This window comes from Clarias gariepinus, chromosome 18 (assembly GCF_024256425.1).
Source record: "Clarias gariepinus isolate MV-2021 ecotype Netherlands chromosome 18, CGAR_prim_01v2, whole genome shotgun sequence".
Taxonomy (NCBI): Eukaryota; Metazoa; Chordata; class Actinopteri; order Siluriformes; family Clariidae; genus Clarias; species Clarias gariepinus.
Genome location: NC_071117.1, coordinates 3457907 through 3476127, shown reverse-complemented (window position 1 = coordinate 3476127; position 18221 = coordinate 3457907). Strand labels below are relative to the sequence as shown.

The following is an 18221-nucleotide window of genomic DNA, read 5'->3' as shown; positions in this document are numbered from 1 at the left end:
GAGCGCCAAAGTCTCAAAAAAAAAAAAAAAACACAACAAAAACCACTCCGAAGAGGAAAAAGGCCTTCAGTGTGAGACGTGGCTGCAATTCCCTCGGCGAACAGCAGAGGGCGATGGGACCGAAATCCGCTAAACTGCACGGCCGCGAAGAAGAGCGGGACAGGCCGGCCTCGGGACGGGAAACTGCAGAACAGCGCGAACTAAGAAATAACAGGATCCAGTCTGGATGCAAAAAGGAGAAAAAAAAACTGAAAGAGAAGGGTGAAACAAAACAAAACCGGAGAATACTGGCTTGGAGCCAAAACAAGGAACAGGATGTAACGAACTGGACAGGACACGAAACTGGCAGACTGCTGGCGACATGGAACAACGATCTGACACAGCACATTGTGTGTGTGTGTGCGCGTGTGTGTGTGTGCGCGCGTGTGTTTTGGATTTGTTGTTTAACTTGATGTGGCTTAAACTTGCCAATTTTCCAATTTATACGAGGTAAATTTCTTTTACACGCAATAAAACATTCCTTAAAAAAAGTTCCTCATATAGTTCCTCATTCTTTCCTGCTTTTTAAGTTCTCATAGGAGGCAATGTGCATTGCCTCCAAATTACAAAAGGAAAACGCCTTCAGTATGTTTTGTCTTTTTGTTCATCAGTTAGGATTTCAGGAACAGATCTACAGCTCTATTCTTTGGCACAGTTTGTACCTAATGGCTGTTTAGCAGCACACATACAGTATACAGAACAATCTGTAGCCCTCTGTATGGCAGGAGATGTTGTGGCTACACTGGTTAAAAAAAATGTTGGCCACACATCATACATATGTCTTTTGAACGTTCATTTCTTTCTTTCTTTCTCTCTTTTTCAGCAGACACGGTGAAAACTAAAATAAAATAAAAGGACATAAATATTTGAATATGTACACATCTCTCAATCATTTTTTAAAGTCTCTCAAACATGTTTTTATCCATTGATAAAACAGGCCCAAGCATGCCAGCATAAAGCAAAATAATTAAGTAAAATTACTAACGTATCCATTTGAGCACATTAACAGTGTTAAACATAAGTAAAGCACAATTACCGTGTGCGCCTATTGAACCAAGTGCAGAATAAAGTTAATTTAAGTACGTCTCTTCTCTGCGTCCATGTTGACCCTGACCCATAATAATGATTAACTGTGATACAGAGATATTCCTCACCTTGTCAGGTAACCTGTTCACCAAAATAAAGTTTCCACTATGTTTAGATGTATATTTACATATAAAGACATATTTAAATCAAATTTGGACAGCTGAATGAACTTAAGCAATCATAAATTTATATCAACACAATCATGACCAAACAAAAAGGACACCTTAATGAAACTTTCTCTTTGACAATTACAGATGTAATGCAATGGTTTAAAGAAAAAAAAATGAATAAAAGGTTAAAAGCAACCTATTGATTGCTAATTCCCAAAGCATTTATGCTTAATACATCTACTCACATGCACGCACACACACATACAGACACACAGCTGACATCATCTCGTCTGTAGTGATTAACTTTGTGTTCTCTCATTTAGCAAAATTTTAATAGCATGATTTAATACACACCCTGAGATGAGAGCACAGGAGATGGGTTAGCATTACTTAGTGGATTACCTGAAATAAAAAAAATATGAGACATGATGAATGATGTGATAAAAATGTGATGAAGAGGACGAGCAAGTTGTTGATACCTGTTGTTGCGTGTGTGCTCCCAGCATGCACTGATGAAAGTCCACATTTTTTATTAGTGTTCTGTACAAGACTTCTACACATCCTGAGATGTTTGAGGTGAATAATGGAGGAGTAAATGAATAAATAAATAAATGTGTAATATATATACACTTCCTTATCATATATATATATATATATATATATATATATATATATATAGATGTAGCATGCTTTACTTTACATTCAGACATTTATTTTATTCCTGCATGATTTAAAATGTCTTATACGATCACAAAGCAATATTAAGAAAAGAGACTATGTTGAATTGGTTAGACAAAACTGTTTGTCCTGAAGAAAGTCACATTTCAGATTATTGTTTTATGTTTATTTATTTTGGTAATGTTAAGAGCAGAGCTATGGAGAACTGCTGTGGGTGGAGTTATAACATTTTCGAGCTTGCCATTTTGTCTCCTACTGCTTTGTGTGCAGAACTGCTGTGGGAATCAAATAAATTGTGACATCATCCAAGTCCTGAGTGTGTGTGCTGATGACGGGGTGGAACAAACCGGGTCTGGGAAAGAAAAATCAAGAAGGTCACATTGGTGCCGTGACTCCGGTCTTCAATCAAGGTGGTCGAAGATCATCCTAACATCGAATTGGCAGGCCTGTCTTCCTTTGTCAGTGCACAGAACTTTCAGCTAAGCTAAATACATCTAGTAAAGACTCTTGAATAGACATTCTGAGGTGGTTTGTCAGTATTACTGAATTTAGGTTACACAGCATTTATAGAACATTGTGTACACATTTTTTTTCTTTTTCCTTTTCTCAGTTGTATTCCTTTATTACATGATTATGGAAAACGCAAGGGTGACCGAATCTCGTTATGCAGGCACTCCTGTCAATGTTGGTTGAGGTAGAGGTCTGTTAGTAACACCAGTTCCTTTCCCAGACATTAGCCCTAGCTCTACTGTGTGTAGTGTAAACAATGGTATGGGCATAGAAGCAAATGCAGTTCCAGCTCTGAATGCACATGTGAATTATGCCAGTTCTGAAACTGCTCAGCCAATTAACACATCTACGCCAGTTTATACCAGTGATATAATGAGTCAGATGGGTAACAGTGCAGCAAGTACTGCACAAAAAAGTACAAGTACAAATCTTTTCAAGCTGACATCTAGTGCAATAAAACAGACTCCTGTCACGAAAGGACGGAAACCAAGAAAGAAAGTTAGCTACCCCAAGCTATCCCCAGCTGACTGGACAACGGATTGTGAAGAAGCTCTGCACACCTTAAAACAGGAATTGACAAAGAATGTAACTCTGGCTCACCCAGACTTTAACCAACATTTTATTTTGGCCGTTGATGCATCGTTTGATGGAGTTGGAGCTGTATTGTCGCAAGTTCTGCCAGGTGGAGAGATTGCCAGACCTGTAGCCTTTGCAAGCAGAACTCTCTCTCGCTCACAAATGAACTATCCAGGTCACAGATTAGAGTTCTTTGCCTTAAAGTGGGCTATCTGTGAGAAGTTTAGCCATTGGCTGAGAGGACGGCACTTTACGGCATGGACAGACAATAATCCTCTCACATATATTCTGACTAAACCTCGACTTGATGCATGTGAGCAGCGATGGGTGGCAAAGCTTGGTTCTTGCAGTTTTGATTTAAAACATGTCCCGGGAACAAAAAATGTTGTCGCGGATGCTCTGAGCCGTGAGCCATTTGTCCAGTCATGCATAGGGAAGCGTCTTATCACTGAACCATACCTGTCTCTGTTAAAGGATGTCAGTGGTATTGTTGACAATTCTGTTCAAGATGCCTTTAAGTACGCAAGTAATTATCAGGTGGTGCAGGGAGTTACCGAATGTCCTCATGACACGACACCTCCAGGTTCTTCTGGAAGCCAGGAAGTTTCTGCGCTGTTGGTAGCACACGCTACAGGTGGTTTAAGCGAAGTGCTGGGGACAGTACCAGTCATCCCGCAGCCCCAACAGGTTGACTCTCCTTTGCATCACAGCAACATCCTAACGGCACAGGGACAGGATAGTACTTTGTGTCGGATTCTGTATTACATTGAAAGATGTTGGAAACCATCTAAGAAAGAACAATCAAAGGAATCCACAAGTGTACGGAAATTCTCTAAGCACTATGACAAACTTGTCATCTCTAATGGAGTTCTATATAAGGTGAAGAGGGACCAGAAGCTAAACAAGAAACTGTATCTGTTTGTTGTACCTGCTTCTTTGAAGTCAAAAGTTCTCCATGGAATTCATGATGCAGCGGGACATCAAGGGCGTAGTAGAACACTGTCACTTGCAGGACAATGATTCTTCTGGATTGGAATGAAAAATGATATTATGTGAAGAATTGTCGACGCTGTGTGGTCGGAACAACCTCAGAACCCAATGCTTGTGCTCCATTAGAAAGTATTCGAACGTCAGAACCCCTAAAATTGGTCTGTATCGATTTTTGGTCAGCGGAGGTCAGGGATGGAAAATCTGTGGATGTGCTGATTGTGACGGATCATTTTACAAAAATGGCCCATGCATTTCCGTGCCAGAATCAGTCAGCCAAGCAAGTTGCGAAAAGGCTCCGGAATGATTTATTTTTAGTCTATGGATTCCCTAAAATAATTCATTCTGACCAAGGGGCTAATTTCGAGAGCAAGCTAATCAAAGAACTGTTGACCATGGCGGGTGTGGACAAGTCGCACACAACACCATACCATCCCATGGGTAATGGCATTGCCGAGAGATTTAACAGAACTCTTGGAAGCATGATCAGGACATTGCCTTCTAAAGCAAAGTCAAAATGGCCTCAGATGTTGCAGCAGCTTACCTTCTGTTACAACTGCACAGAGCATGAGACAACAGGTTTTGCGCCATTCTTTCTTATGTTTGGCAGAGTTCCTCGTCTTCCCATTGACGTCCTGTTTCAAAATGTGCTTCTCAATGAGGATGTGGTAGATTGCAAAGATTTTGTCTCCAGGTTGAGAAGAGATTTGCGGGAAGCAGCTCACATTGCACAGATGCACACTCTGAAAAAACAGGAACGACATGGCAGACTTTATAACAGAAAGGTGAAAGGCAGCCCACTGACTGTTGGTGATAGAGTACTGGTTGCAAACAGAGGTGAAAAAGGAAGAAGAAAAGTTGCATCCCCATATGTAGTCATGGCTGTGTATCAGGACATCAATGTTTACAGAATCCAGGAAGTTAACTCGAACAAAGTGAGAGTGGTCCATAGAAATTTCCTGTTGCCTGTGAACTTCCTACCCATTGATGACCCTCAGGAACAGGATGGAAAGGACGATGTTGTAAATAATGAAATTGATCTTCAGGAAAGCAAAGTTGACCATGATGCCAAAACTGCAAACTGGATATTACGTAATCTTGATGGCTTAAATGAGGATGAACATACAAACTGTACGGACTTACCTGATGTGTCTGATTGTGTGTCAGGGATCTTGGATTCTGCACGTTCTGATGCTGGGGACCTGCAGGAAAGAAGTGGTATCGAAGAGATTTGTGATGTTGAGAGAAGAGATGTAAATGTGACAAGTGATGCTGACACGCCTGAAATAGGAGGTCAGGATTCTAACTCGATTCAAGGAGAACGAGTTAGTGATAATGTCACACGGGAGAAAGTGGTGTGCACACAGCCAAGGTATGTTGAGGCTGCAGTAACTCAAACTAGGCTTGGCAGAGTCATTAAGCCTCCCAAAAGACTGATTTATGACATGAACAAACAACACATGGACAGTTCAGACTCTACAGTATATTCTTTAGTTTATTTAGTTAAAAGCATTTTCACATAAGAAGAAAGGTTACATTTTATTTCATGCTTCAGGTTGAGAACACTAGGGAAATAGTCTGATGTAGAGATTGTAAATCAAATATGGAGTTAGTACATAATAGAAATCTTTTTGAGGTGTAACAGGCACCTCTTTAGTCTACCACGAGATTAGGGTTGGCGCCTCTCTAAATCTTTAGGTACTCCTCATGGGAAAATCTATGATTGACAGCTAGATCGTACTGCAAGTGCATTTTTTTCTCTCTCTCTCTCTCTCTCTGTTTTTTTCATTGATCGAAGACATGATCAATTTTTTTCCTTCTTTTTTTTCCCCTCTCTCTACTGTTACATTTTTCTTATTATGGTATGTCCACATTAAGCAGGATTTAAGGGGGGTGTATGTAACGAGATAAATGTTACACAAATATAAATGAGTTCTGAAGTTCTGTAAGTAAATCCTGTGTTAATGTGCATGCGCTTCCTATTGGTTACGCTGGGGGCGCTGTTTCCCAGTGTGTTGAACGGTCTGCAGCAGAGCTGTGGAGAACTGCTGTGGGTAAGTTGCAATCTGTTGTAGCTCCACAATTAAAGTTAAAAATATAATTTAACAAGAAATGTCAGGCACTGTTTGCAAGGTATTCAACAGCATAGGTACTGATTTGTCTGTTAAGTGTGTTTTGGTTCGATATATGTGGTATTTTGATACTTTTATTTTCGTTTTGATGTACCTGGTTTTGCCGTGTGCTAATGTGCTAATGAAAGGCAACGTGTTCTGAATAGAGTTATAACATTTTCGAGCTTGCCATTTTATCTCCTACTGCTTTGTGTGCAGGTAATTATTTCTTTATCATATAATATGCATAAAGTTTCTTTGCAGTATTCTGTGCATTTTCTGTGGTTAAGCAAATGTTGGGTGCTATTAGTTTTTTTGTGAAAGTACTTAAGAAATGTCATGTTAATTCTCATGCATACAGAGTTCTACAAAATAGATGATGTAAGCTGTGTAATTTATGTAGCATGCTTTACTTTATATTCAGACTTTTATTTTATTCCTGCATGATTTAAAATGTCTTATACGATCACAAAGCAATATTGAGAAAAGAGACTATGTTGAATTGGTTAGACAAAACTGTTTGTCCTAAAGAAAGTCACATTTCAGATTATTGTTTTATGTTTATTTATTTTGGTAATGTTAAGAGCAGAGCTATAGAGAACTGCTGTGGGTGGAGTTATAACATTTTCGAGCTTGCCATTTTGTCTCCTACTGCTTTGTGTGCAGAACTGCTGTGGGAATAAATTGCGACATCATCCAAGTCCTGAGTGTGTGTGCTGATGACGGGGTGGGACAAACCGGGTCAGGGAAAGAAAAATCACGACGGTCACACACATATATATATATATATATATATATATATGTATGTGTGTGTGTGTGTGTATATATACACACACACACACTTTTACCTAAAGGATTATTAGGAACACCTGTTCAATTTCTCATTAATGCAATTATCTTATCAACCAATCACATGGCAGTTGCTTCAATGCATTTAGGGGTGTGGTCCTGGTCAAGACAATCTCCTGAACTCCAAACTGAATGTCAGAATGGGAAAGAAAGGTGATTTAAGCAATTTTGAGCGTGGCATGGTTGTTGGTGCCAGACGGGCCGGTCTGAGTATTTCACAATCTGCTCAGTTACTGGGATTTTCACGCACAACTTCTTCTAGGGTTTACAAAGAATGGTGTGAAAAGGGAAAAACATTCAGTATGCGGCAGTCCTGTGGGCGAAAATGCCTTGTTGATGCTAGAGGTCAGAGGAGAATGGGCCGACTGATTCAAGCTGATAGAAGAGCAACTTTGACTGAAATAACCCCTTGTTACAACCGAGGTATGCAGCAAAGCATTTGTGAAGCCACAACATGCACAACCTTGAGGCGGATGGGCTACAACAGCAGAGGACCTCACCGGGTACCACTCATCTCCACTACAAATAGGAAAAAGAGGCTACAATTTGCACGAACTCACCAAAATTGGACAGTTGAAGACTGGAAAAATGTTGCCTGGTCTGATGAGTTTCAATTTCTGTTGAGACGTTCAAATGGCAGAGTCAGAATTTGGCGTAAACAGAATGAGAACATGGATCCATCATGCCTTGTTACCACTGTGCAGGCTGGTGGTGGTGGTGTAATGGTGTGAGGGATGTTTTCTTGGCACACTTTAGGCCCCTTAGTGCCAATTGGGCATTGTTTAAATGCCACAGGCTACCTAAGCATTGTTTCTGACCATGTCCATCCCTTTATGACCACCATGTACCCATCCTCTGATGGCTACTTCCAGCAGAATAATGCACCATGTCACAAAGCTCGAATCATTTCAAATTGGTTTCTTGAACATGACAATGAGTTTACTGTACTAAAATGGCCCCCACAGTCACCAGATCTCAACCCAATAGAGCATCTTTGGGATGACGGGAGACGGGAGCTTCGTGCCCTGGATGTGCATCCCACAAATTTCCATCAACTGCAAGATGCTATCCTATCAATATGGGCCAACATTTCTAAAGAATGCTTTTAGCACTTTGTTGAATCAATGCCACGTAGAATTAAGGCAGTTCTGAAGGCGAAAGGGCGTCAAACACTGTATTAGTGTGGTGTTCCTAATAATCCTTTAGGTGAGTGTATATAATATATATATATATATATATATATATATATATATATATATATATATATAATTTTTTTTTTTTTGCCTTTGGTCTCTGGACACAACTACAGTGAATTATTGATATGAGAGAGCGCTGCCCCTTTGTGCCTATGACCGCATCACGGCCATGCTATGTTCAGCACATTAGCACGACCTCAAGTATGATATTGCTTTTTTTGCAATAGTTCGACAAACACTATTATTGACAATTTTTTTAAATTATTTAATCAGTTATTTTGCTTCACTCACACATCTTTCTGCATCTGTTACAACTAGTTAGTGTAATTAACAGGGGTGAAAAAACAGTGGAACCTTGGATTGCAAGCATAATTTGTTCTGGAAGCGTGCATGTATGTCACTCGTATATGAAAGAAAATTCCCCATAAGAAACAATGGAACCTTGGATAATTTGTTCCACAACCCAAAAATATTCATATAAAAATAATTACAAAATAAAAAACAAATTAGCCTGGTGTGAGAGAGAGCAGAGTAAGTGTGGGGTGCTACTATGTACAGTATGACGACATTCTCACACACACATGCTAACTGAATTACTGCTCTCTCACATAGTAGTGACTGGTCTCTGAATAGTAGTGATATCTGTGACTGGGGAAGGGCGGCAAAACACGAGGTCGAGAGAATTCCCTGCCTTGTGTGTGGCAGGGCAGCTGAAAGAAGGAAAGAGGATTGGAGTTTGTCAGATGGAAGATTGAAATCTCCTAGATCGGTGAGAGGAGTGTTAGCATAAGGAAAAAGACTAGGAAGCATGTCCTTTTCATCCAAAAAGTTTCCTAGAGAGCCAGGAGGACAGTAATAACTATGATGTGGAGGTTAATTGGAGAGGTTGCCCTAACTGCATAAAATTTAAATGATGAAAAACTGAGTTGAGATAGGATGATAGGTGAGGTGGACCATCTCTTAGACAACAGCAAACCCGTACCACCACCTCTGCCAGATTCTCGTGGAGAGAAATGTGAGAACTGACAGGGATAGGTTGAACACACATCCTAGACTGAGGTAATTGTCTATAAAAACTTGTAATACCTTGCTAAACAAGAGTTTTTGTCAATTCTCTGTGCACTTGCTATCTGGATTCTTGACCAACTTTGTTGCAGGGTATGCTTATAGGAGACACCTTTAATATATGTAGCTAACAAATTGCTTTAGATCTTCTAAATAGCATTAAGTGAAAATCTAGTGTGCCTTGTAGGGTGTACAATCCCTTGTTTTACACATCAAGTAGTGCCCTTGATCAAGGGTTAGAGAGGGGGTGGGGATTCAGCCTTGTGTTAGAAGCTTGTTAGCTTGTAGCTGTGTAAATGAAGGAAATGATCAGATGTGATTCAAAATGATGTTGAAGCTATTACAGCAGAGATGGCGTGTTGTTTAAGATGCCATAACGTTATCAGATGTGTTGATGATCTTACTGAAAGTGCTTCTGTGACTGGGTGTGAATGTGGGTTTTGTCAGACAGCTGCTCTCGCCTCAGTACTGTGGACCGTACAGACCTACTCTCACCCACGCTGAGACAGTGTTACTGTACTGTACAACATCTGGGACACGCTTATTCATATAGTTACACAACACAGTACTTTTACTGTCTTGCGGAATGCTTTTTGTGTAATAAGATTATTTAAACATACTGTTGTGTAAATGGATATGAAATAAAACACACAAGATGTGAGTGAAGTCAAGACTTTCAGATTTCAGCTTTCGCAAAATTGTGTCATTAACCATTTAGGAATTACAGGCATTTACATATACACACAGACATGTGCACACATACACACACACACACACACACACACACACACACACACACACACAAGTGTAAAAGTCAAAGTTGTACAAAATAGAAAATATTAATTAAATGGCATTTTTTTTATTGTGTTGTGTGTTTTTTTTTTTTTCCAAAAAAAAAAAAAGAAAGGAAAAAAAAAGAAAAGAAAATAGCATAATCTATGAGCCAGGCACAATGTCTGTTGAGAAAACAAACACTGGAATAATAATCAGTTCACTCGGATGAGTGAGAGAGGAGTGCTGAGTTTCATCAATGGTTGCTAGTAACGGTTACGGTATGGTAGACTGAATCTGATTGGTTATTAGTTAAGTTCAGATTCTGGTAGACTGAATCTGATTTGTTATTGGCTGGGTTCAGACTCTGATAGACAGATTTAGTGGAAGCGACATTTTCCCGTCCTTTAACGGGTAGAAAATTTTGGTAATTTTCATAATCTTCATTTGTCTAAAATGAAAAAAAAAAAGTCATTAACATATCTGTCTATAAAATGCATGTGAAAGTGATACCTGGAGCAAATCATTATCATGTACCTCTCTGGGAGATTGTGTCACTGTTTCAGAGCCTGCAGAGAGATGAGAAGAGGAGCAATATTGACTTTAATAAAAAGTGTGAGTTACCCCATTTTTCACATTTTATGGTTGTGGACATCATTGTACAGGATTTGAAAGAAGCTCAGAGGTTAAAATGCAGAGGTATACATTTAACTTCTATGAAAAATAAAATAGTTTTGGCCCAGTGTGTGTCACTGCCTAAAGAGTAGGAATGCAATAACTGTGAAATTCTGTGCCTAATATTTGATCCTGATACCCATGTTATTTTATTGTTGTTATTTTTCCTTCAGTAATACAAAAAATATAATCATACCACAAAAATAACTTGTAAATGCATGACTTGAACTGCTGTGCAAATAACCAAACATATAAAAGATTATTTTTTACAACTTACATAGACCCCCCTTAAATAAAAAAATAAATAAATAAATAAATAAATAAATAAATGCATGTTGTGTAGTGCTTTCTTCAGCGCTTAAACATAGGATAGTGCCCTTGGTTCGGGGTTTTACTCTTGTGTTGAATTCAGGAAAAACTTGTTGAAAAACTCTCTTAAATAGTTTGTTAAAAAAATTTAGTCTGTAAATTGACGATCATCAAACAAATCAATTTTTTAAGACTAAAAAAACGTGTTGTCTCATGACCGGAAAAAGAAATTTTAGCAGATCCTTTTAGTCGTGCTGGGAAGTGACATGTGTCTCCTATTACTGCATGGTGGCACTAACATGTCAGGCAAAGTGATGAATGAATAATGAATAAGTAAGGAGTCGCTTCATGATAATTGGGACTTGCAGGGAGGGAAGAGGGAGGAAGTCTATAATTGTGTGCGCCAATTAGCCTCGTCTGCTTTGAGCTGTGGGAGGAAACCAGAGTATCTTTGGAAAAACCCAACAAGTACGGGAAGAATATGCGAACTACATACACACAGACCTGAGGTAGGAATCGAACCCAGACCCTGGTGATGAAAGCCACTGTGTCAACTGAATTAAATTAGGGAGACAATAAAGAACTTTTCCACAATATTACATTTTTTGAGAAGCTCTGTATATGTGTGTTGTGTATACATGGTGTCTAACTGGACCGAGTCTGGACTGTAATGGTGAGCCCACAAAAAAGGAATGTGAGAGTGAAAATGGGGATTCCAGTGCGTGTTTGTTTGCGGTACCTCGGGTCTTCTTTTTCCTCTGTATGGTGATAATGATTAAAAGGACAAAGAGAAGCAGCACCGGTACCACAGACACAGCACTGATGATAGGTGAAATTGATATTCTTGGAAGAGAAACTGTATTCTGATCACTTAGATTGTACACTGCTAAAAAAAAAAAGAAAAAAAAGGTTTAGTAACAAGCATAACTTTTTTTTGAAGGTTACTCCACTTTTAGAGGAATTGGCCAAACTAAATATTTCACATTGACTCAACTTATAATTCTAATATTTAACTCAGCTCAAGTAGTATTGCTTGTGATCCTAATTAATTATATTTCTCTAGGGTTGACTTAAAGGGGTCATCCAGACACATTTTTCATTAAATGTTAATATGATTTTTAGGGTCCTAATGAAAAGTTTGTAATATATTTAATTAAAAATTCTCAATGGTTGTGTAAAAAAAAACACTACTTTTAACTGGTAAAAACTAGCTCTGTTCTCAGCAACCTGTTTCCTTTACCATGTTACCAGGTTCTTTTAAATGCTTATGATCTCTGCTGAGCCCGCCCCCCCAGATCTGTGGGGCGTGTCTTCACAACACACGTGGGGTATAGCCACGGGAGTGTAGTCCAGTGCGAGCAATGGTTTGTGGGTAATGCAGTCCAAACTGAAAAACGCTGGAATATAGAGCCTGAGCCTGTTTTCTTAAGTCCTTTTTGGTTTGATTTACACGGAAGTTTGTAATATCGCCTGACAACGCAGAAATTAAAAGAATGGCCATGCTTTGACTCAATTTGTCTTTCTCATCACTGCATGGGCATGAATTAACGGGCTGTTACGCTGCTGCGAGCAACAACAACAAAAGCGGTGAAGCTTACCGAGAGAGATACGGACGCGATGTGTTTACTGATGTGTTTACATGACTTCTTAATCTTCGACAGACATCGTTATAAACCATCTAACGTTACAAAGGTAAGCATAATATATTTTTTCTGACTATGTACACAGTTTGCAACTAGACAATCACCTTAATGCATTGTTTATTATAAACATACGATCAGGAATTATATAGAGACGGATGTACACAGAAAAAAAGGCCATAACCATGTTCTATGACATGTTCATGACATACTCACTGAGCCTGGTGAAGATGAAGCAGGAACACGAAGCGTTAGTACAGATCCATTTTTTTAGGAGCAGCTTCGTAGCAAAACCTGCTTTATATTGACCCGCGTTTATAAAGCAGTCTGGTAAAAAAACGATTAGTGCAAACATGAACGCATTTAGGTAAATCGGCCGCGGAGACGTTAGCTTCAAAAACTAAATTCAGCCACTGCGTCCTCAGTGGCTCAGATATCAGTAGTGAATGACGACTGCTGTGTTCGCTATTACACCCAACAACTGTACACCACACTCGCTTAGGCGACATTTTGCTCCAGCGGTGAAAAACAATGGCCGACAGTTTCTTCTCACTCGGGGCGGGTCTTTCCTAAAACACCAGTGTCAATCAACTAGTGTAGGAGCGGCCTCTTGTGGTGTGGCGTCACAGTAACAGGCATTTGCGATTGGCCTGATTTCAGAAGGGGCATGTTATTGTAATAAATGAAAAGAAAATCACTGGGCGGCTCTTTATCATTGTAGAGTGGTTGTGTACGCACTCTCCTAACACACAGTTCAGTCCAAACAGCTTAAAAAAAGTGCATGTAGGCCTGTATGACCCCTTTAACCCAACTTTTCATCTAATCAAAAAGGTAAGTTGTCCCCCATTTAATGTAAACATTGAGGTACAGTAGTTGGTTCAAGTAATTGTTTATATATATATATATATATATATAAACAAGTTACCCCAAATACTCCAACAATTAATAACACACAAATATCACTTCTTCCAAAATCAGTCAAACAAGGTAAAACATTGATCTGCATAAAAAAGAAAATACATTCTATTTTGCTTAAAGGTCAATAAAATACCTGGAGAACACAACATGCTTACTGATTTTTTTATATTACAATATCATTACCATTTTTAAAAACTAGGAAAGATGAACAACCCCCACCAATATGTTACCTGTCGTCTTAACAAATTGTTAGAAGCCAACAATTTTAATTTTAAATTATTTTCAGTATTAATTCATTCAACATTTATCTATTTGGATTTTTTATAGTGTAATTTTAAACTCAAACAACTACACAATTGAAAAATTGTACATATAGGAAGTAAAATTCTTTATACACAATAACATATAAAGCAAAAACAAAGCCTCATATAAAGCAGTGAGCAGCCTCCAAAATACTGAAATGCTTTCAGTATGTTTCTCATTATGTTCAGCGCCATGATGGTATTTCTGCAGCTCGACATCTCTGTTTATTGGCACAGTTTGTACCTTGTGGCTGTTTAGCAGGACACTTTTACAGAACAATCTGGAACCCACTGTATGGCAGGAGATTGGAGGCAACTTAATAGTTTAAATACAAAAACAAAATGTAATGAATAAAAAGTTAAAAGGAATTCTTGTTGACAGTTAATTCCCAAAGCATAGTAATATTCCTAAAGCATTCTTCGACGCCACATGTACAAATGTGGCCATTAAGAATGCATATTTATTCCTGCGGAAGTCCACAATTCGTCTCAAGGAGTGCCACTGAATCCCACAATTAAAATAAATGTGCTGCGCTTCACCGAATGTCCATCAGATGGCAAATGGAATGACATGAAACTTATTTTGTTATAGATCTTTCATGATAGTACATTGTACATGTGCTTTAAATTATGTTTATAATAATGAAATGTTATGTTCTAAATTGTGCTTTAAAATTAATAATAAAAAGTTTGTTATATAGTTGTTTTAACAAGGATAAACTAATAAAAAACATGGCAATGCCTCGGTTTAAATTTTCTTAAAATTAATTACATTTACTGATAGTAGGCTATCTGATAGTGTTAACATACAGTGTCAACATTTAGCACCTTCAGAAGACATCAATAAAGAAAAAACATTTTCCCGAGAAAATGACGTTCACTTTATCGAGTATATATTCATTCTGTTATTTTACTGATTTGACATATTGATCCCCCAGAAATGCAACAAAGCACAAATATACACTCGCTAAATAAATGCTGCCTTTTACAAAGTAAAAGTGAGTGCCGTTGTGAGCAGTTTTATTTTACTTATAAAATACTGAGATCACAAAAAAAAAAACTTCAATGCACGATGCATGTTGTCTGTAAATGGTTGAAATGTGGTTGTAAATATGTCTTTTAGCGAATGTAAAATGTTTGTTTGAACGTGCGGTGCGGACTTTTACTTTACAAAAGGCAACGTTTTGAGCAAAAGGCTGATAAATTCGTGACAGATAAAAATGCAGACATCCATCCCCTGAAATGCAACAAACACAAATTCATAGGCTACTCGCCAAATGTAGCCTCTAAAAAATACCTCTAATTCCAGATCCAGGATGTTTATTATTCTTTACTTTCCTTGTACTGTGGGTTTGGTGAGCCGTAATAAAGAGAAATAAATGGAGTCTGTGTGTTTTAAACCCAGCAATAATTGCAGCACTTCTGTAAAGAGATAAAACCCAATACAACTGTCTGAGCTAAGTTTTAGTTTGTGATGCAGACAAAAGGTCTATGATGGAAAGGGAAACTTTTTTTTCTTTCAGGTCAAATCAAGTCTGATTTACCATTAAATTTTGGTTTGAGGAAACAAGTAACATGCAACCAAATGCATAAAAAGTCTATGAAGTTCCTAAATAATCAGGGTGGTGAGATTCCTTTCTTTGAGACATGCATTCTTAATGGCCACATCTGTACACACAGCTGGCAGGATCTCATCTGTAGTGATTTAGTAGTAGTAAAGTGCTCCTCCTGTCATCCAGAGATTGCGAGTTAAATTTCCGGGTAATGCTGCAACCACTCACAGCCGGAGGCCTAGTGAGAGCTGATTGGGGAGGGATGAGGGGTACTTAGTGCTCTCACATTAATTATACAAAGTGCATGAGCGAGCAGTTCGAAAAAGATGCGGTCGGCTGGCATCACAGGGTTCAGAGGAAATACGTGATAGTCTTTGGCCCGACTGAGTGGTAATGTGGGAGACCACCAGTGATGGGGAGGAATTAGATAGGACTAAATTAAGCAGGAAACTGGGGAATAGTCAAATAATAATAATAATAATAATAATAATAATAATAATAATGTGACATTATCATCATTCAGTGGATTAGCTGGAAAAAAGATGAGATACTATAAACAATGTGAAAGAAATGTGATGAGGAGGACAGGCAAGAAGTTCATACTTGTTGAATGTGACTGTCCTGTCTCTGCTAGCCAGTTAACTAGGCCTCTTGGTTAGCTAGTTTAGTGTCTCTGTTAATTTATGTTGTAAATTTATGTTGCATGTAGCACCTTGGTCCTGGAGGAACGTTGTTTCGTTTCACTGTGTACTAACTGTATATGGTTGTAATGACAATAAAGCCTACTTGAACTTGAACTTGAATGTGTATTCTCAGCATGCACTGATGGACTCATGGACTGTGTTGAAGTGGTGTGTGTGGTGTATGACACAGCACTGATGGTAGGAGCATCTGTGAAGAATGTACAGTAAAGTGTATTGTTAAAATCCAGACAGTTCGCATTATTTATTAAATTAATTTAATGAAAAAATAATAAACTCTTCTCACTTACCCGTTTTAACCAGCAGTAGAATCTCTGTGTATTTATCATACCCTATCTGCTCTATCCCACACCAGTAAGTTCCTTCATCCCTTGTTGTCAGATCAGTGATGGTGACGGTGAAGACTTTGGCTGTTGTGTCGTCATACAGAGAGAATCTGGGGTCTTTATCAGGAGATCCAGACTGAACAGGAACATCTATAAGGTCCCAGGTGGGACATTTACCTCTGCAGAGATACTTGTTGTTCTTTTCATATCCAGATGTGTAGTAACATTTAATCTGAACTGATCGTCCTCTGTATCCAGTTACTGTAGTTACAGCATCAGTACCAGCTGGAGAATAATATACAGTGGAATGAAATATGATCCAGGACCATGGTGTAACATATAAGACCAAAATGAAGCTCAGTATCCAGGAATATTAAAGTGTAAACATTGTGACACGTGTAAGAGAAGAGACAGGTACAACAGATACACATACAGTAGGAGAAACCAATACAGGGATTTTAAATAACACTCAGAGACTAATAATCTAAATCCTACACGTCCTACAACAGGACTATCTGCTCTCGGCTAGACTCGATAGAAAACACTAAACTCACATTCTGTGTTGAACAACAGGAAGAAGAGAGATGAGACTGCAGGCCGACTGCACTGATAAAGCATTAGTCCTGATCTTTAAACACATAACCTGTAGTTAAGGACTGTTGTTCAGCTCGTATACAGATACACAAACTCTTCAAAGTCAATTTTACACTGAAAATAAGTAGAGATAATGTTCCCATGTGTAGGTGACTTGAACATGTAGGTTTCCTCATGCAGTAAGTGAAGTGGAAGCTCCTCTGTGTGCTTCTGAAGATAATCAGGAGCTCTCAGCACCCCTGAGAACTTCACTACTTTAAACACTGGAACCTCTCTATAAAAGTTCTGTGCTAAATGTCCATCAGTGCAAAGCTTTAATGTGACACTGATACTGAACACTGAGACTGATGAGGATTTGGAAGTGTTTGTACTTACCTAGAATCAGGCAGAAGGTGAAGATGAGGACCATCTCCATTCTACATCCAGACTCACAAACTCCTCAGATAATAATAATTAATAATGTTCTGTTAGTTATCGTACACACACTCACTGTCTCTGTCTCTCTGACTATGCAGGGTGTGTGTGATATAAGTACAAAGCAATACTTGGTCACATCTACTTAAGCCAGTCACAGAAAACCACTCAGGAAGTGTGTGTGTGTGTGTGTGTGTGTGTGTGTGTGTGTGCGCGTGCGTGTGTTATGAAGATATTTCTGATACTAAACTGATAGCGTACTGCAGTGTAAACAGTAGTCACTTTTTCTCTCTCTGTTTGTAGAGTTAGATTACACAATACATTTTAATCATCTTAAATTTATCAATGTTTAATATCAGTGTTCTGTACGTAAGTCTTTTTATCTGAGTGAACTAGACATACTACAGGATTAACTGTAGTGTTGGTGAGATGAAGTGTTCCCTTTCAAAGGCTACACTCGATGCTGCGTGAAAATGCTATGGGAACATCTTTGTGTGTTGCCGGTTGTGAAGCATGTGTGTATCAACGCCAAATGTTGGCTTATATAACCTCGGTCAGGTGACGTCATCTGATGAAGCGCACCTGCAGGTTATAAATAGGAGTGAACCGGAAACAATTCTCAGATCTTTTTGTTTTCAAAAGACCGAATATTGTGTTTGCATGTGATGTGTGCAAGCGAATTTAAAAGTATTAACTCACCGATATGGTGAAGTTTGTCAGGAGATTCATGCCTCCGCTCTTTCGGAACGCGATTTCCACACCGTTGTTTCGGCACATTCCTGGGTTAAAAAGTGCAATCTGGCAGACGTGC

The 18221-nt window shown here is 38.6% G+C and overlaps 1 protein-coding gene across 1 annotated transcript; it reads right to left on the bottom strand.

Annotated features, from left to right (window-relative positions):
• Positions 1–3549: 3549 nt before the first annotated feature.
• Positions 3550–17411, bottom strand: LOC128506970 (CMRF35-like molecule 9). The gene is made up of 8 exons (XM_053477587.1): positions 17372–17411; positions 16367–16687; positions 16168–16266; positions 15884–15906; positions 11702–11825; positions 5130–5188; positions 4531–4729; positions 3550–3611 (listed from the first exon to the last, which is right to left on the bottom strand). The coding sequence occupies exons 1-8, from the start codon at positions 17409–17411 to the stop codon at positions 3550–3552; spliced, it is 927 nt and encodes a 308-aa protein (XP_053333562.1).
• Between the last annotated feature and the right edge of the window lie 810 nt (positions 17412–18221).